We start from the raw sequence: 20,564 nt of genomic DNA on the forward strand, positions 1-20,564 counted from the left end.
CAGTCAGCCAAAATAGTATGTCAACAAAAGCACAGATACTTCCCTTTCTCTCAGCTGCTAAGACCCTTTCCCTGTCTCTCTATTCCTCAAAATGCTACTAGGCCCTGAGGTGAGACAGGTGAATCTTTATGCTGGGCTCCTCAACTGTAGCTAAGCCTCTTTTACTTCAGAATAAATTTAGAACTCCCGTAACACTTTCTATGAATTTGTAACTATAATATTCATTAGGTGTTTGAAAGTAAATTCTGTTAAAACCAAAATAATTGAATATAGCCATTGGGGGATTTTTTGTTATTTTATAATACAGACAAATGCAAGCTCTAAACACAAGGTTATCCACAATTTTCAGTTAAAGCACATGCATCAAAACGAATACAATATAAAACATTTCTAGATTCTGCCTGAAACAGGTCATGATCATTGAACGTCACTGTCAACAGACACCAACCCCATCACTTCAGATCCAGACAAAATATCAGTGGTACAGTTCTCCTGGCATAGGAGGTGATTTAAAACCCAACACCATTTGCTGTGAAAAGCCTTATTCACTTGGGACCAACAGCCAGGAGGCGGTCTGAGTTTTTCCAGACATATACAGAGTTTATTTCTGACGCAGTTTTATTTATAAGGCGAACAGGCGATCAATGGTTTGTCCCATCCTCTGTAGCGCTTTGGCAAATAACTTTCCAAATGCTGGTTGTCACACATCGGTGACGCCCCAGGGAGAGAATAGCTAGACACGGAGAGATGTGGGAATTCTGTTCTTCGTCAGAGTTTTATTAGAGAGAGTCAGTTCTTAACACAAATAAACAAACAAACTCAAATCTTCACCGTTCACCCACATGGGATCCTGACAAACGTAGTGAGCTAAAATAAGAAAGACAGAACAAATCAAAGCTTTTCAGCAACATTATTTGGGTTGGTCTTAATCTTTCTCAGCACAGGGATTCCTCAGTCTCAGACACCGCTCCCTCATCAATATCTGAATCACCATGGCGTGGGTCACAGAATTGCTTGTCGCATCTTGAAAAGGGAATAATGACAACCCTGCCATACCTGAACCCCTTTCTTAAGCAGTCAGGCCTAATCTGTGACCGTGACCCATTCACACACCTGCATTGTCTGCGTACAGTCAGAACTGCATGGGGCGCCAGGATAGGAGAAGACAGGAGAAAAAAGGAGAAGGCATGCTGAGATGGACACACAAGAATGGAGGGGGAAGCAGAACTGCAAATGCCAGCTGCTGCCCCAGTAACTCCGCCAATCGAGCGGAGCATTTCAATAAGGCCAGTTCCCCCGCATCGGAGAAATCACAAAGAGAAAGTTGCTCCAGGAAATGGGAAATTTATGTTTTCAATAAGTGGGATTTATTGGGGGGTATGAGGGGAAAATCTTAGTAGCACAAGTAGTTTAGCTTAGGCGCCCTAGGGAGAAGAAGTGAAAGGTCTAATAATGGCCTGATAAGACAGGTCCCCAAATCCAACAGCTGGCTCTTCTGATTCGTGCTCTGTTAAGGCTGGTCTCCTCCAAGAGCAGTATACGAATCAATCCCATAAATATAGGGATTACGCTTCCTTATCAGACACAGTGCTTGGGTTTAATGCCCCTAGTGCCCTTAGTTCAAAATGCAGGCCAGGCATATTGAGGCTGAGCCATGCATTTCCTTCACTGCCACAGCAGCTTGTGACTGACTGGCTGACTGTCTAGCTCACTCAACCGGTCAACTGTGATGTTTCCGTGGTTCCCATACACAGTAGTCAACCAGTGGACCATGGTCTGTAGTCTGAGGTTATACACGTGCACATTCTTTCAAACGCATGCATGCACACACAATCTCACACACACACACACACACACAAGCATGCATGCACGCACGCACACATGCACGCACGCACGCACACACACACACACACACACACACACACATTCCAAAGCAAGGCACTAAATGGTCAGGCTCCAAGCTAAATAATATTAGTTCCACATGTTGGGAAAACTTTCTGAACAAATATTTTAAAATGTTATCCACATTTGTTATTTTTAGTCTAACAAATTTCTTTCAGACTTGAATCGCTTGCTCATGTAAAGAAAAGTTTTGACAATTTTCAGACCGCTCTAAGTACTTAACATTTTCACCTAATAAATTGGGCTTGCCGTGAAGGATGATTCACTGGGGAGTAAATGTAATGAATTGTGGAATGCAATTTAATGCACCAAAGCTTAGATGACATATTTGTCCACTCACTTTGGAGAGATGTAAATGCTGACATACTCTCTCAAGGAACAGAGCCTGTTTTCACAATGTGTCTCATTATTTGCTGGCTGGATTGTTTTCAGTGGCTGTCGGCTGTAGCAAGAGGTAATGTAATTGTGTAATCATGCAGTCACAATTATTCTTTAACAGTCTGCCCAAGTTTTTCTCTTTTCTGCAAACACTAAATGACCCGTTGAACAGGTTTTAGCACAGCAGCGTCCTCTGCAAATTCATGAGAGCACAGCCAAGCGTTGTCTCACAGTGTGTGCCTCTAGACGCCACTTCTTTTTACTCCACAGTCTAAGACCCTTGTACTATCAAGTTTTATTATGTTTTATTATGAGTCTTTTCATAATGTGACCATGTCTTGACAAAACACTTTCTAAGTGTTATTCCTACAGGCTACTGTGTAATATATGGATTATTATTATTATTATTCTTGTTGTTACTTAGTAGTATACGACCAAGTAGTAGTAGCAGCAGCAGCAGCAGCATTTACGGCACACCTTGTAAAAAAATGAAAGAACAGTGCCTATATCCCCATGATCACAAGCCTGCCTTACATAAGCGGGACAAAGGTATCCGAGCCGTAGTCCAATAAATACGAAGCAGGCAGATAACGCAGCTTCTTATTGGCTCTGAGGTTTGTCAATCCTGCTAAATTCAGACTTCCGGAAGTAAAGTAGATTGGAGTAAAAACACAGGGCAGGGTGCTGGACCTGAACTTTCTCCTGTGGATAAAAATAAGGTATCGAAGTCAAAATAACATAAGTATACAGAGATGAGTAGATAACTTAGTAGATCACCAGGCGTATCTTTTATATTTAAAAACATGCAATTGTTGTCGGTATGGCAGGCTATTTTGTTTTTAGGCTATGTTTGCGCTTGCCAATAGCATGTCCGCGTCAAACGGGTTGAAACGTCAGGTAACTTTGGAAAAAAGTAGTTAGCTTGCTAGCTGGAACGACTAGCGAGCTGCATAGTTAACCTTGGCTGTGGTGTTTACGAAGGATAAATTAAATGTTGGGAGAACCACGCTGAAACTCTCAGTCAGTGCGGGCCTTGTAGTTCGTTATTGTAGGCTATTCAAACAATGTGATTTGGTGTGACATTATACTGGTGTGACATTTTATTAAAACTGCCTAACACACGAACAGCAACTTCGTTCTTGCCAAGTGCAAATTCTGATTACAGCTGTTGGCAGTCAAGTGGGCTCTCAGACCAGTCTACTCTTAAGCAAAATGTTAATTAAAATAAATGCAAATTTTGTGTTAATGTAAATGCCATTTATCAGACATGATGCATGTCTTAAACTTGTAACTTGTTGGTCCTATGCCGACACCGACCTCGACGCCTGACAGGATTCGTGGGTTGACGCAGGGTCCACCATGGCGAGCGATAACAAGAAGCCGTCGCTTAAAGAAGACCTGACCTGTTCCATCTGCTACGAGCTCTTCAGCGACCCCGTCATGCTGGCATGCATGCATCACTTCTGTCGGGCTTGCATCTCCACATACTGGAGGGGTATCCGGGGTACCGTGTCCTGCCCGCAGTGCAGGCATGAGTTCCCCGACCGGCAGCTCCAGACCAACTTCCTCGTGTCGGGCATGGTGGAGAAAGTGAGGGCAAGCTCCGGCGAAGGCTACCAGAAGAACCTACAGGTGAGCTCCGTGCCCTTGCTGGTTAAAAAGGTTGCCTATCGACTTCTCCAATTCATTTCAGATATTCATCAGTCTGGCCAGACGCAGACATGGTTTTTTTTTTCTTTTTTATGTGCTTGATATTTGTGGGTTCAGGCCTGGTTTTTGCTATGCTTTTGCTGTTTTTGGGCTACCGTGTAAAGCGTCTTTGTGACAGTTTTCTGTAAAAAGCGCGATACAAATAGAAATGGATTTGATTGGATTTGACAAAGACATGTACCGCAAAATGTACTTAAAATATGTGTGGATGGAAACAACTGAATATGCTGAGGCCAAATATTTTAAGTACTTTCCTGTGCCATCTGTTTGGAATCCCCCATCAACCAATGTACTATATATATGTTCCTACGAATGTTTGCACAGAGATTTTTCAAAATCCCCACTTTCATGGAACTTAAAAATCGGTAACTGGTAAAATTCTTATCCATCTGAAATTTCTGTAATTTTTTTTTTTTTTAATTGTTTTTTTTTTTGTTATTCCCAAGAAAGTATTTTGTGTCTATGCTGATGTAGTTTGCTAGTTGACACTGGCCATTAACGGGAGTCTGGGTTTCTTTTGAAGTACAAAGTAAACCAAAGCAGGTGAAAGGAATAAAGTCTATCACCACGTAAATATTAAAGTAGCTATTTCATAACAATTTCAGTCACCAAAACAGTGGTGTACTGCCTAAAATTTAGATAAATTGTGCCTTTTAGGGAGTGTGTTTTTACAGTGCGATTGTCCATGTCCAGCACAGGGTCTGTGGGCTGAGGTCACCGAATAGCTCTGTCTGTTTACAAAGGACACAACTCAGTAATACCTATTTGGCACGGAATGATGGGAAAATCTACGAAAAAAGAAAGGGTTTATGTGGCTCTCTTTTTAACATAGTGTTAAGCATCGTCAGGAGGTCCTCTTCACAATAAATCTGGCAGTATTTCAGCATTTCAAATGTATGCAAGTTTTCACAACCACTGATGTAATAATTAATTATTTGTGTTTCACTGAATTTCTCAAAAAATTATTGGGTGTAATCCTTTAGCTTGGCTATTTGGTTTCACTTGTTTTTAACTGGCCTTCATTAAAAAGTTGGAAAAACTCCACAGGATTTAGAAGCTTTTAACCCCCGTCACCAGTTGGTAAAGCTCTTAAAATGCAAATCAGATGTGTAAATAGCAGGAGGGCTCTGGCTTGTAGGCAGTCCCCTAACATTAGCAAGCCCGATAGCCACTCTGTTAAAAGGAGAGATTTGTGGTTCTTTAAACCCTTGCTACAGGCTGCAAGCTGTATTAAAAGCTCAGAAGTGAGTGTTCATGTGTTTTTCTCACTGCTCAGAATTCAGGAGATGGTCAGCTGTCTGCGATGTAGCTTGAAAGAACATTCCAGCTGCTGGAATTTTTATTACTGCGAGGAGTGAGCCGAACAGTCAAGGTCTTGGATGACCACAGGGCCGCTTCCACTTCTGATTGGCCTGTCCAGTGGCTAATGGCTTGCCTTATTGATCTGAGTGGACATTTTCCACCAGATCTCAAACTGTGGATTCATACCACATGACACCACTGAAAAGCAAGTTCAGGGTTATTTCAGTAATTACTCTGTGAAAGGGAGCCATGTGTGTTTTGAATGAAATGTAAAGCCTCATTCGGATCTGTTTGAGTTCTGCATAATTTTAAGTGCATGTGGCACATATTTACTTGTAAAGAGTCATGTTTGGGGAATCTCTACCACATCTAGACTATTCCGTCCAAGCTTCTCGGGTTAGGATAGTTCCGCAGATTTTTTTTGGCTTATCACATGCCACGCAAATTCAAAGGAATGCTGTTGTTCAGATTTTTTGTGCACGCAGTAATTGTGGCTCTAGTTAACGTTTAGCAGGTCTTGGCATTTCTGTATTACTTGCTGTGTAAATGAGTTCCTGGTAAAGTCAATATAGACTTTGGTTTATATTGGTGTGTAACTAGATTCTTGCCTGTTTTTAGTAAATGGTGTTGCCTCATTGTTATCATATGACAGAAATTGGCTGGTTCCCTTTTTGGATAGCCGAAGGCAGTAGCTGACTCATCGACTTTCAGGTCACCCGCAGTGGAGTCAAGCCAATTGTGGCATGACCCTCTCGGGTTTTCTGGGAAATGGGTCCTGGAATCACCGCCGCCGGCCTGCATTTGTGTCACCGTAATCATTTTCGGTTCATGTCAAAACTGCGAACACCTCAGATGTAACTTTTTTTACCGGGCCTAATTCAGATCAATAAATAAAATTTGTTACGGCATCATCTGTAACTGGGGAGTGCTGAGCTGCTCAAATTGTCCTGTTTACATAGAATTTTATGTGTGAAACTGGATGTGCGAGGTCCCATTTGCCCTCAGGGATATGTTGTATGTACAGTAAGCAGCAGCACGCTCTCCTGTGTGAGCCTAATTTCACATACGAAGCTTTCATCTGCGTCTGCGCTCTGCTGTACTCTTCGGGTCTCTGAGGGCTGAAATGAGGAGCGTTTCACGCTTTTTCTCCAGGTGCGCGCACTTCAAACGGAGACCTCGAGCGGCACCGCGACCGAGAAGCGCTCGCGTCCCGCGGGTAACTGCTGGTGACTGTCCAAACCGCAGGAAATGGCGCGAAGCCCAGCCGGTCGCCCCTGGGAAACGCGGTGCAGATGTAGCCGTTTGAGAGGCTCCAGAATTCACGCGCGATCCCACTCTGATTTCAGAATCAGCTGAAGGATTCCCTGGAGTCCCACTGCGCCAAGCGGGAGGAGTACCTGAACATGATTCGCCAGGACAAAGAGCAGGTGGACACCATAAAGGTCTGTTCCATAGGGCTACTCCAGAGCATTAAGAGCCGTAGCGACTCGCTGTACTCTTGGCTTATGTGACAGGAGCTCTTAAAGTGTGGGTGTGCGTTAGTAAATGTTCCACGGGTTCAGTTTGGCTTTCTAAATCACTGGACTGTTCAGCTGCTGCTTGCATTCTCTAGGTGAACACATGATGTGCGTATTGTTAAAGGAGTCATTTTGAATTAAAATCATGAAAATTGGTGTCAGGAGTACTTCGCCTGGATTTCGTTGACGTTTCTCTCCCTCTATCTCTTTCTGGCTCTCTCTCTCTCTCTCACTCACGCCCACACACACTCTCTCTCTCACACTCACATTTACACACACACTCTCTCTCACTCGTGCTCTCACACACTCTCCCTCTCTCTCTCTCTCTCTCGCACACACAGAGGGTGGGTGCGGAGCTCCAGGCGCGGGTGCAGGCTGAGTTCCGGGCTCTGCGGGAGCTCCTGCAGCAGGAGGAGCAGGAGGTGCTGGGGGAGCTGCGGCGCGAGCAGGAGGAGCTGCTGGAGCGGGCGGAGCGGAGGCTGGAGCAGCTGCGGGCGGCCGTGCGCGAGGCGGAGGAGAGCGTGCGCGTGCTGCAGCAGGCTGCTGACGCCGTGGAGACCAGCGTGCTGCTGGAGGTGACCGCCCGCCTCTCAGAGAGGGCTCTGATTAAAGGACAGACCAGTGCTAAAGCGCATGTCAGCGCAGTGCGGCATCTGTGAAGACTGCGCGAAATCATACATGGCCATGTGAATGCACACACACACGCACACACGCACACACACACGCCTTACCACCCAGGATTTCTGATTCAGTCGCCTGTGACTTTGTGACTGTTTTACATCTTATAGTTCACACAGTACTACCGGAGAGCCGGTGACAATTTTACGACCTACAGGGCACACAGCACTACAGGAGAGGCAGTGACTATTTTACACCCTACAAGCTACACAACACTACAGGAGAGCCAGGGACTATTTTACACCCGACAGGCTGCACAGTACTACAGGAGAGCCAGTGGCCTTTCTACACCGTACAGACTGTACACGGCGCTACAGGAATTGGGAGGAAAGGTATCTCTCACTGATGACATTGGATACCTGGTAAATTGCTTGGAGGTAGAAAGGGATGTAAAGCCACCCACACCTGGCAGGATGTTATGTCCCTCCCGCTCTGGAGTCCAGCTCCGAAATGGCTCATGGACTGGTATAGGACACAGTAATCTGTGGCCATAGGACACATTGGGCACAACTGGCACATGCTCAGGAGCCAATGTACAACGTGCTCCGCGCTTTCATACTTTCTTTCATGCAAAGTCCAGGCAGACATTCTTGCAGGCAGCCCCCTCCCTCCTGGGTATCGGCAGATACTGTAAACCCACTTAAAATTCATAGGTGCGCAGACCCCCGGGGAGGCGGGGAAACGCTTAGACTATTAATGCCCCGCTAAAGATATGAAAGCCGTCGTCCATTATCTGCGTGGAGGCGCTTTGTGTGTGCGAGGGACAGCCTCAGGGTGGGGGGCGGCGGGGGGGGGGGGGGGAGCACCGGGCCAGTCTCCCCGCTTCGGTGGCCCACTTCTCCTCCTGCCTGGTTTACCTCCGCTTCACCCGACCGCACGGTAGCCTCACTGTGTGTGTGTGTGTGTGTGTGTGTGTGTGCGCGTGTGTGTGTGTGTGTGTGTGTGTGTGCGCGTGCGTGTGTGTGTGTGCGTGCGTGCGTGTGTGTGTGCGCGCGTGTATGTGTGCGTGCGTGTGTGCGCGCGTGACCATGCTCGGAGGGAGTCGGTTCAGTGGGAAACGGTTACATAAAAGAGAGCTTTTCGCACCGAGGGGTAAATTGGATGCCGCCACTGTGCGAAAATGCGCCTGAAAAATGTCAATTATCCCCGTTTTTATTCTGTAATGTTTTTGCACTTTAATTTCTCTGAGCTCTTCACCTGGAGCGATGTTTATTCAGTAGAGCAGGATGTTTGCTGTAAGATCAACGTTTGCTTCTCCTGCAGCCTAATATTCCTGGAGCCTTCAGCAGTGCTGACAGCTGGTGAAGCTCTTCAGAGCCAAAGAGACACATTAGTGTGTGTGTGTGTGTGTATCTGACTGTGTGTATGTTGATGTGTGAGCATATGTGAGGGGGTGTGTGAGCATGTGTGTATGTGTGTGCGTGTGTGAGCACGTGTGTGTTCGTGTGAGCATGTATGTGTGAGAGAGCTTGTGTATGTGTGTGCATGCGTGTGTGTGCAGGTGTGTGGGTTTGTGTGTTTGTGTGTGTGTAATATCCCTGTGTTGGGACAGTGTCTCAGATTCTAGGCCCATTGGCACGAGCTGTGACCACATCTCAGGACCCACTCGGGGTCAGTTTGGGTCTCCTCTCTCATGCTGCTGGCCTGTTTATCGAGCCGCAGTGCATTGTGGGGAAACTCAGTGTGCCGCTGCCTTCATGAATTTATCATATGGCAGCTCTCGATTCTGAAGCGAGTATGAACAGTGTGCAGTTACATAACGATTCTTTTCATAAATATGGCATGAATGCACGTTTATTGTATGAATGTTTGTTTAATCAGTTTTTTCCCTTCCCTTTTAGCTTCCGGAGGTGAATTTCAGGTGGGTGTCTCACGCAGTGGGGTGTGTAATTGTGGTGACACTATTTACAGCGGGAGAGAGAAAACAATAATAATCCTGAAAATATTTGTAATTGGAAAGCATGTAGCATGAAACCAGATTATTTTGTTGGGAAGTGGGGATAACTGGTAAGGTGGAGGGGGGTGGGGGGTTGGGGGGGTAGGGGCGGCTGTTTATTTTCCTGCTTTGTCGCCACGGTTTTGATTGTTTATGTACGCAGTGTGTTTTTCGCAAGATGGCAGCCGCTGGTCGATTGCACTTTGGACGTCTTTCTCTGGGAAACCTTTCTTTTCGCTTCTCAGTCTTCTTGTGTTCACCAAACGGGATGTGTTCGTTCACCGGATTAAATATAAAACATTTCTATCGGTTCCGTCTGTCAGCGCGCTGCCAAAACCGAGGCTGGCCTCGCTGTAGCGCTCAGACCGTGGCGCTCGGCGCTGTTTTTGGCGGAGGCTAATCGTTCCTTCTGCGTAAAACTGTTCATTACACCAGGAGAGACGCGAGAGGGAGATCCACGCGCCCGCACACGTCCTCAGTTAAACTCCCCGCGCGGAGGCGCGGAGTGTCGTAGCCGCCCGTTAGCCTTTCCAGAAAGTCTGTCTCGTCTCTGAAGTACCTTCAGTGATGGAAAATGGCGCTGCTTGGTCAGTGCCCCCCCCCCCCCAGCTCAAGCCTTTCAGACACAGAGCAGAGAGCAGCCTTTTTCGATTTGTGCGACCGCGGCGGACGCAGAAGCCATTTGCGGCGCCGCAGGACGCCTCCTTTATGATGCAGAGCGCGGCGGCGGCGGCGAGCGCGATCCCAGCGCGCGATAAGCTATCGCTCTTAAAGCCGCCGGTGGCGCCAAATGTCACCGTAACCTTTTTTACGGAGGCATTGAAAAGGCACCTCAGCGAAGCGGTTGCCCCGTTGCCGAGGGCGACGTTCGTTGGGGTATTTCTCCCGACGGCTGCCGTATGTGAGATCTGTGTCCAGCGCACGGGGAGGTTCGCTTTGTTTGATCTTTTTAAATTATTTTTTGTGGTCTTTTCTCCAGGCCCTCCCTGCAGGTGGAGAAGGGGGCGGAGTTTGACGTGAGCGCCTTCGCCGGCAGGTACTCCGGCCCCCTGCAGTACATCACCTGGAGGAGGATGTACCGGCTGCTCAGACCAGGTAAGTGGGTGTGTGGGTGTGCGGGTGTGCTGGTATCCTGGTGTCAGGTATACGGGCATGCAGGTATGCAGGCTCCACCCAGTACGGGCTTTATCACTCTCCCATGATTGTCAAACGCCCCCATTCAACCCACTGTTTCAAAATGCTGATGGAATCTTTATTTGTTTGTTCAGTCTATACTGAACATGAAAAACTGTAATGTGTGCAGCATTAGACAGATGCGGTCTTCAGTTCAAGTGAGCAATTCTGGGAAAGCACGTCTGTGGAAGTGGCATTGAGTCATTTGCATTGTGAGAAAGCAGCTCGGTTTTTAACAGGAAGTGAGTTTCTCGATGGTTTTGTTCTTTCGCCTCCTCGCCCTCAGCCCCCGCTGCTCTGACCTTTGACCCGGAAACGGCTCACCCGAGCCTGTGCCTGTCCCGGGACAAGACCAGCGTGGTGGAGTGCCAGGAGATGCTGCCGTACAAGCGGAACCCCAAGCGCTTCACGCAGTGCGTCAACGTCCTGGCGGCGCAGGGCTTCCCCTCCGGCCGCCACTACTGGGAGGTGGGCGTGGCCGGGAACGCCAAGTGGGACCTGGGCGTGGCGCTGGAGGCGGTGGACCGGCGTGCCCGGGCCAAGCTGAGCCCGGAGAACGGGTACTGGACGCTGCGCCTGCGCGACGGCGGGCGCTACTGGGCCGGCACGCAGCCCTGGACCCCGCTGCGGGTGGACCCGCCGCCCCGCGCCGTGGGCGTGTTCCTGGACTGCGAGGAGCGCCTGGTGTCCTTCTACAACGCCGAGAGCATGCGGCTCATCTACAGCTTCCGCCGCGGCCCCCGCGGCCGCGCCTACCCCTTCTTCAGCACCTGCGTGAGCGAGCGTGGGCAGAAGCCTCAGCCAATCAAGCTGCTCCATTTCCCCCAAGACCCCCTCTGAGCACCTCGCCTGACTGGCACGTCACCATATTCCAGACTGCTGTTTAAGCCCCCTACAGGCGCTTTCCTGCATTACATGCATTACACAGAGCTCCTGCGAGCCCCCTACAGGCGCTTCCATGTATTACACCGAGCTCCTGTGTGCCCCTACAGGCGCTTCCCTGTATTACACAGAGCTCCTGCAAGCCCCCTACAGGCGCTTCCCTGTATTACACCGAGCTCCTGTGTGCCCCTACAGGCGCTTCCCTGTATTACACAGAGCTCCAGTGAGCCCCCTACAGGCGCTTCCCTGCATTACATGCATTACACAGAGCTCCTGCGAGCCCCCTACAGACGCTTCCCTGTATTACACTGACCTCCCATGTGCCCCCTACAGGCACTTCCCTGTATTACACAGAGCTCCTGTGAGCCCCCTACTGGCACTTTGCTGTATTACACAGAGCTCCCGTGAGCCCCATACTGGTGTTTCCCTGTATTACACAGAGCTCCAATGAGCCCCCTAGAGGTGCTTTCCTGTATTATACAGAGCTCCTGTGAGCCCCCTACAGGCGCTTCCCTGTATTCTATAGCTCTGCTCATAGTGCCATCTAGTGGCACGTCTCTGGATAACACAGCGCTGGGGAGTGCACCTTAGCGTCTTTGTATTCTGCGGTTTCATGGAGGGTTTTCTGCCAGTCACGTCCTCCTCTCTTCCACTGCTTAACTGAGTTAAATAGCCAAGTGCATGTCTGTGCCAGCATGCCTCTCAGTTTACCTTGTGGTCAAATCTTTATTTATTTACAGCAAAAGCCACTGTTCTAATCCCTGGCAAGCGCTTCCTTGTTTGTTGAAAATATTTGAATATGCCAAATGGAGAAAATAATTGTTTTAATTAGCGAAGTTGATGTGACTGTTAGAGCAGTACACGTGTCTCTGCAGAGCTGAGTTGGAGTCCATCCAGTGATTCTCCACATCAACACCTCCCCCACACCTGCCCTTGGCAGGCATGCAGTAGTATGGATGTATGCGGGAGTTGTAGTCTTTTCCTTTACCATGCATCCATCATGTGGTGTGTAATACTACATGAGAGGTAGCATGGCTCAAGTGTGTTAGCGTCATAAATCTGAGGTAGATACCTGAAGTGCGTTAGCGACGTAGCTCACAGTATGGGCGATTGAGTGGGTTGTTCTCCTCACTGCAAAGCACTCTGGGGCTGTGTATCTACAGGTCAGACAAACATAGAGGTTATGGTTTATAGACTGTCGCTATGTTTCAAGACATTTAAGATGCATGTATGTGTGATGTACTTCTTGCACTTTGAAACCACTTTATGACTGGAAAATTCTTCGCTTTTATTCTCCGTAGTACACACACACTCGTTTGAGTCAAGCTGGTCTGCACTACACATTTTCCTACAGGAACAGCTTGATTCAGATTGGCCTTGCTGTAGTATAATTGCTTTTCTCAGTTAATCTCCCAGGTGAACTGTTCAACCATGGAAGTAGGGTTTATATTCAAGCAAGACCTCTATTTTTAAAAAATTGCTGATTTAATTTTCTGTAAAATAAATCTTACTGGGATCTTACTTTTAAATCAGATAATCTTGTTTTAACTGCACTTTTCTGAAAATAAATCAGTTATTCAATTATGCTCAGTACTCCCATGTGATCGATTAGAGAATGGTTGTAGTTTCAGAAAATAAACGAAAATAAACTACCTTCTGATGACTCAATTACTGTTTTTTTTTTACTTGAAAAGAAAATAGTGTGTGTGTGTGTGTGTGTGTGTGTGCATGCTCTCAGTAAAACAACAAAATTCAACACAAGTGGGCAGTGTTTCTGTGCTCACACACACACACACACACACGCACACACACACACACACACACTCCAGTCCAATAGCACCCTGTATGGCTCTGTCTGCCTCCACCCCTGTGACTCCAGGGCTGGGGTGACGATGGCATTAATGGCATGTCCTCTGATTCTCCACACCTGGAAGGACTTGAGCCTCACCCCATTAAGTATTTAAAAAAAAAAAAAATGTAATCATTTGAAAAGTAGGTCACAATAATGAGCATTTTAAATGCGGCCGTGCAGATCCCTTTGAGATTTCTTTGTCATCAAAGGGCTGCATTTCTTGGTGTTGCTTTAAATGTGATTTAAAACAGCATAAAACATCTGAGCTTCCACAGGTTTGTGTGCATCTCAGGAAATTTGTATATATTATACCACTTCTGATCCAGGGATCCCTATTCCAGGCTCAGATGCATCCAGGGGGGCTTCCATCATATGTTAAAAAGGGTCATATTAAAAATGGAGGTTTTATAAGGATTGGCAGATTGGAGGGGGAGCGGTTTTGAACATTGCAACCGCAGACCTGGGAGATTGAGATTGCGGACATGGGGGTGGGGGTGGGGGTGCGGGTGGGGAATGGGGGGAGGTTGTGCACAGACATCATAGGAGTTTGTCGATCGCCGGAGGGGAAAACGGTGGCAGTGGCCTGATTTTTACCCATCATGGAGGACAATTACATATTGCCACTATAGATTCTGTGAACGCGTAGTACTTGAGGTTGCATTTCTTTTCGCACACAGACTTTGAGTTCCTTCCTGCCTGATGATCAGCTGTGCATCAGAATATCTCTGGGCTCATGCTTGCTTAATGTGGGATGTTATTTGCTAGTATAATATTGGTGACAGGAGAAGACATTCTTCACCATAAAATCTTTTGCTGAGCTAGACCGCGTCCCGAGGTAGTTTCGATCAGATAAGGCCAACGCAAAATCCATCTGCGATTTCCTTTGTGTTCAGCTCGCAGTCATCAGCGTAGCCCGTGTCTGATTTGCTAAGGAAATGAGATACACATCCCATACAGAAGTGCGAATGGGGCCTTTGCCTCATAACACAAAGGAGAGGTATGTCAGCGTTCGGCTCCAGACGTGTCTCTGACCCTTCGCCCTGCCCCCCAACGACGGCGCGGGGGTGATGCGGTTACCGACGACCGAACCCTGCCCTCTAAGCCGTCAGCTCGGAGGAACGGCGGGCTAGCGGTTTGGGTGTCGTGGCTGGGGACCTGGAGTCGAGCCATGAGGCGATGGGTTCCAGTCCCGGGAGGAGCGCTGCTGGGGTGTCCTTGGGTGAAGCGCCGGACCGCTGTTTCCTTAGCGTATATCCAGCTGTTTGGCTGGGCAGCGCGCCAGGCCCAGCTCGAACCCGGCCTGGAACACGCCGTCTGCACAGCAGATGATGATGTAATGTCGTCACTGGGGCTGCATCTGCGGAACCTCCCGGAGGAACGCTATTGTCCGGCTATTAATAGTTTTGTTTAGATAATTGATTCGTTGAGTAGAAGTATTTACTGTACACGGAGAACCGTGAAGTGCTGTACTCCTTTTAAGCCTTGCTGTGTGGGTTTTGGGTCTTAATGAGTCTGTGTGAATTGTGTGGTGTGTGTGTGTGTGTGTGTTCATTCATCACTCCCTTAATGGTATATGATTATTTCCTGATGAAAAACATTTTTGTTCCCATGTGATCACTGCATGTGGGTTGCTGATGCTAAAAAAAGTGGTATTCTTGTCCCTTCCTATTCAATTTCATGGTGGTTCCTGTTCTCTTCATGCTGTACCTTACAGACCTTACACCTGCACCTGCTGGCACCACCCCCAAGACAGCATAAAAAAGGGGCGGAGCCATGTATAGATATATCGCAGTCTTTGGTCCTCCCCCACTGTCAGCGTAGCCCTCAGGCCCAGTGCCCTTGGCTTCTCTGCTGCCCCCTTGTGTCAGCTCCAGGTTGCATGCTGGCTGTGCCTGAGGGAGGCCTTGGCGGGTGTTTTTGTTTTCACTTGTTCGTTGTTGATGCGTTCTGGCAGGTCCTCTCCGGCGCGAGCTGCAAGGCCATCGGGGGAAGAGAACGGTGCACGTCATAACGGCACAAGGGAACTGGGGCACTGGAGCTGAACAACGAGCAACAGAAATGGCTACATCATATAAAACTATTATATCAGAATGTATGAAGGCAAAGCAACACCGGCAAAACAAGCGCGATCCCTGGCTCAGCGGCCTCAGGCTTGCTTTGATGTCAAAGGGAGGGAGGGACTAAGTATATCTCTGCACAGGTTGGTCTTGCGCTCCATGGGGAGGGTCAGGCTAAGGCACATCCTGTTGACGGTGGTCTTCAGGGGGCCAGGGACAGGACAGGGGGCTTAGGGGGGTGGGGGGGTTATTCACAGATCTTGCCTGTGCAGCCATGGTGACACCAGTGCATCCCCCCTGACACCACTCAGCACATCCATGCACAAACTCCACCACCCCCAACCGCCACCATTCACACGCCACTCTAAAACACACACACCACTCATATAATATACAGTTCTCACACAAGCCATACACACACAAACACAAACAAACACTGTTCATAGACCACTCACAAACACACACACCACTCACAAATATACACATCCATCCACGCACGTACACTCACATACTACCCCATGCCATCTCCAATGCTTTCTTTGACAGTTCCATCACTGACTATATGAACTGTTCCGCTATCCCTGAAATATCAGTTTAAGGCTTTAGGATTGGTAATACATAACACAGTTAAATACCAGCTGTCAGAAACTATGGAGACTTTCATCCACAGAATTATGTAATCGATGTTGAACAGATCATTTATTTGTTCAAACCGGTCTGAATCTCAAAAAGATTGTCACTGAATGTCCTATCTGAGATCTTGAACTGTAATTTCCCATGGTGATGATAACGTAAAACCCCCAAACCTCCACTGGCTCAATATGAATCAAACCTACGTTATTAATTCATAATTACATGAAAATTGTTTTATCGTGTTACAGATGATAGCTAGAGACAGCACTTTCCATTTTACATTTCAATTAGAGAAAAACAAATGGGAGGGTTGGGAATTCTGAAAAGAAATTAAATTGAAAACTTGAATTTAACCAAGTCAGACCTGCAGCTCATGTATGACCTGTAATAAATAATATGTGCATGCTGCCAGGAAAGGATTCTTACAAGAATAACAAAGCTGACACCACTGAGCCTTTTCTCTGTGTGGAAGGAAACCGCATACTGCTCAGCTTCCACATCAGTGATGTGGAGACACGCGGGATGTCCCCCCTTTCTTTTCAGCCATAAAAACGCAGAGGGGTAACACTCCATATTCATATCCCATGTATTAATCATTAAATAAGTTAATAAAACAGAATCAAAATGTATTCCAGTGCCTGTTCTGAGGTGGACACCATCAGTGCTAAATGGCTTTAGGACAAGCACTGGTGAGCTAATGCCAAAATAAGGTTGGGTCATGGATAAGAGCACTAAAACCTGGTTTTATGAGCATTCATTAGTCATTTATAGCACTCAATTTAGAACAGGGATGGCAATGCAGTGCATTCATCTGACAGGCAATGAAAACACAATAACAAAAATATATTGTATGTTAGCCATGGCTAATGAATGGTTAAACCTGGTTGTGAAATATGACCAATAAATGCATGCATTATTTTTCTTTTTTCTTTTAATGGTGGGTGTCCACTGCAGTCTAGAGCCTCTTCAAAGAGTCAAGTGGTCACACCTGGAGCTCAAGAGCAAGGCAATATGGGAGGGCAAGGACATGAACTGTGCAAAACTCCTGTTATCTCTGACACACATCCACTCTCACACACACATACTCACATACACACACACACACACATACATGCACACACACGCTCACACAGAGAATCACATATTCACGCACACACACGCTCACATGCACGCACTCACACACACAAACACACATTCATGCAGTGACATCTTCCTTCCTCATCCTAAGGAGGGGTCAGACAAACATAGTGCTGTTTATGCCTCTGAGCTGGTTTACTGCCCCCATGAGGGGGCGCTGGTCAGGATGCCGTGACACCCCGCTGATCGACCACTGTCACCCCCGCGAACCCCGCCTCCCTGCTGGAACAGGAACCGCTACCCCCCACCCTCCTGGCTTTGATCACTGTCAAGGGAATGTAAATCACACCACTAACTTCCACTATTAATATTCTGTCATCATGTGAGAAATAGCAGAAAAATGTAAAAACATATCTTTAACCAGATCCGTTTGGGTTAGATCTGCCTTGACTCGAATTTCAGAAAGCTGTCCAAAGATTCAATGGGAGATTTTATTTTTCTTCTCACTATTATCATAATGATCTCTTTTGTACATTCTAGAAAGCGATAAGGACAACACTCATCACGGGGTTCCATGTAGTGCGGAGTGAGAGTAGATCTTATGTCTTGTCGCGATAACAGAAATGCTTGAGCTTGACAGGAATTTATCTGAGAGCTTAAGAACAGTGCTTTATATTCCCAGGCCTGCTTATCTGGGCCATTTTAACATGGCTTAACTGGCTGCAAATGTGCCAAAGCTGTCTGCATAAAGCATCTCGCTCACAGGTCATGCTTCTTCTTCCAGGGATTGACTGTGCCTTTCTTTGTTACACGGCTCCAGAACCTTCCATCCCTCATAGGTTTTTACCAGACCGGAGAGAAGCCCCTTTGATAAGAGTTACAGTGTTTTTGAGTCGGAAAGCGTGAGTTGAGTCAACACAAGGTCAAAGGGAGATCAGTTATTTTTGCAATGTGATGCATTACAACCTTCATGTCCAAAAAGGAGAACATTTGTTAGGCATGCAGTTCAGGCACAAAACTTTTTTTAGAAGGTGCAGTTACTCCAGAAACCTGGGGCTAAAGTTTTATAGCCAGAGGGTTCATTGGTTTATTAGGAGAAAGAACCAGAGGTTTGACTCAGTTTGAATGATTCAAAATGAGAAAACTCCATGTTTGTGATATTATCCTGAAACCTCTATCACCCATCACTCCCATACCACACACTAGCCCCTATAATAATAATAATAATAATAATAATAATAATAATAATCCTCATCATCATCAAAATGGTCTGTGTATTATATTTATATATTTACTGGCCATGGGGTATATTCCAAAATATTATTATTATTGTTATTATTATTATTATATTATTATTATTACTTGCAATTGTCGTTGCTCTGGTCATGGTAGTAGAAGTAATAATAATAACAATATCCACTCCTGGCTGACACTTGAAAGGGGGCCATTTCCTACCCCCCAAGCCGAGCTCAAGGACGAGGCACTGAAACACTGCTGCTCCATCCGGCAGGTCCTGGGGTCAGGAAACACATTACAGGCTGACTCCACCCCCACCGCGGCAGCCTGGCCTGTTATCTGAGACTCCGCCCCCTCCATTAGACTCTGCCTCCTGCAGCCAGTCCTGCTGTGTGTGACCACCCCCCCCCCCCCCCCCTTCATGCACTCCGCCCCCTGCAACTGAGACCAATGTTGGTGACACCGCAGAAATCAAAATCTTATTGGTTTTCAGGCTAGGTTATGTCCATAACCAAACAAGAGGTTATAATAACTCAGTGTTGGGGTGGTGAACATTTATCCAGTACACACCCTTCAGGTTTAGTTATCATAAGCATCTGAACTGCAGTAGTTCAATACACACACTGCATTCTGGGGACTGTGTTTGTACCAGGGGGCAGAATGAAAGCTGTTTCAGTGACACCTGGAGAAACACTGGAAGGCTGTGGACTGATTTCTCTGAATACAAAAATGTCAGACCTTAAATTGGGAACCCTGGTGGGGCCAGAATGGAAGGTTCAGATTTCAGTCTGCCCTGTATGCCCACCCGTGGAATGTATTCAAAACTTACTCAGGGTTGTTATGTAATGTCACTAATTGAAATAGACCTGTATGTGGTCCGCACTTCCTGTAGGAATGTCAGACATGAAAATGCAACGCTTTCTTTTCACCTGAGTAACCTCCCTCGTGTGTTTGAAGTTTGTCGGAGAGGAACATGGCCTCCGACAGCTTAAAGAAACACCAAATTTATGAATTAGCCTGTGGCCCTGCAGGTCCACTGCCCACAAAAACACCCCACCAATGAACGCGGCCGGGGCCCAAATCAAATATGGACCTTGGGGGGCTTTTCTGAGAAAACATACAAATAGCTGTGGAATTACAGGGCTTGGTGGGAATCTGATCATTAGGTTCCCCAAAGCCTGTTGGGAAGATATCCGCAGAATCCTCCCCACACAAAGTAATAAAAAATAAAAAATAAATAAAATAGTTTATTCCAAGTTCCAAAACGGCCTGTTGTTTTTAAAAACATCAATAAAAAATTATTGAAGTAAACCAAAGGCTTTCTTTATGGGAGTCCTTGGTCTCCACATGGTTCTCATTCCGACCGTTTTTGAAGTCTCTGAAGAAGCGGGGAAGCCAGAGGGTTGAAGGCTGGGTTGGACAACCCTCCCACCCCCCATTTCTGTAGATTTGCTGGAAACGTCCGCTGCAAAGCCGGAGCTGAGCACGATGGTTCATCTTTCCTGTTGATAATTAGAAGTTTTTAGATGGAAGTGACAACAGATGACAGTTCCCCTTGAGGGACTCCATTGTTTCAAACGCGCTTTAACTTTTTTTAACTCGCGCCAAATGGGTGCCCTTCTGCGCCATACCCTCTGTTTCGAGGCAGCATACAGAACGTGCATGCACAAAATATGTATTTTTATTTATTTTATTTAAAGTATGATTAAGTATTTAAAAACTTAATTTTCGTAATGATGCGCTTTTCATAATTAGCCAATGGTTCTTGTTTCCTTTTCACAGACGTTTAATCAAATTCAAATTAACTACACAGTCTTCTCTGTAGACGCAGTCAAAGCTATTAACAAAAGTGTTTTCTTGGTTCTTAATTACTTATAAATGTGAACTGAGCTCGTGCACTCTTGTTAACTCCAAAACACGTACTGATTAAAATCCAAGCGTTTTATTTGTATTTAATTACATGTATTTATTTAGTACCAATTAATACACGTACATTTCAGTTTAAATTATTTACTTTGCTGTCCTCTTCCTCGCGTTGTTCATTTAGCCAACGTAGGCTACATACATTATCTTTTAACTGAATTTTGCACCATCACTTTATTTTTTATTGTGAAAATGGGACGATTTTCCAACGGTAGTCCAATATAAGTTGTCACCTAAAGCATTCTGACACTTGTTTTGGGTGTGTTTCGGCATAGTTTTACAAAAGTGAAGGAGGGATATGTTTTTCC

General features: G+C 46.6%; 1 protein-coding gene across 5 annotated transcripts; it reads left to right on the top strand.

Annotated features, from left to right (window-relative positions):
* The first annotated feature begins 2,889 nt into the window (after positions 1 to 2,889).
* On the top strand, positions 2,890 to 13,146 carry trim105 (tripartite motif containing 105). 5 transcript variants are annotated; one of them, XM_035411246.1, is made up of 7 exons: positions 2,890 to 2,999; positions 3,613 to 3,912; positions 6,639 to 6,734; positions 7,151 to 7,384; positions 9,329 to 9,348; positions 10,403 to 10,518; positions 10,883 to 13,146. In XM_035411246.1, the coding sequence occupies exons 2-7, from the start codon at positions 3,640 to 3,642 to the stop codon at positions 11,434 to 11,436; spliced, it is 1,293 nt and encodes a 430-aa protein (XP_035267137.1). In that variant the 5' UTR covers positions 2,890 to 2,999; positions 3,613 to 3,639; the 3' UTR covers positions 11,437 to 13,146. The 5 variants fall into 5 exon arrangements, with proteins under 5 accessions (XP_035267137.1, XP_035267138.1, XP_035267139.1 ...); XM_035411247.1 differs by having other exon boundaries at positions 2,905 to 2,999; positions 3,632 to 3,912; XM_035411248.1 differs by having other exon boundaries at positions 2,929 to 3,018.
* Positions 13,147 to 20,564: the final 7,418 nt, after the last annotated feature.

Source organism: Anguilla anguilla, chromosome 3 (genome assembly GCF_013347855.1).
Source record: "Anguilla anguilla isolate fAngAng1 chromosome 3, fAngAng1.pri, whole genome shotgun sequence".
Lineage (NCBI taxonomy): Eukaryota > Metazoa > Chordata > Actinopteri > Anguilliformes > Anguillidae > Anguilla > Anguilla anguilla.

Excerpts from the sequence above, each read along its gene's own strand:
- trim105 (XM_035411246.1), top strand. The coding sequence starts at position 3,640 with ATGGCGAGCGATAACAAGAAGCCGTCGCTTAAAGAAGACCTGACCTGT. Across the intron at positions 3,913-6,638 it reads GCTACCAGAAGAACCTACAG|AATCAGCTGAAGGATTCCCT; the intron begins GTGAGCTCCGTG and ends CTCTGATTTCAG. Across the intron at positions 10,519-10,882 it reads GTACCGGCTGCTCAGACCAG|CCCCCGCTGCTCTGACCTTT; the intron begins GTAAGTGGGTGT and ends CCTCGCCCTCAG.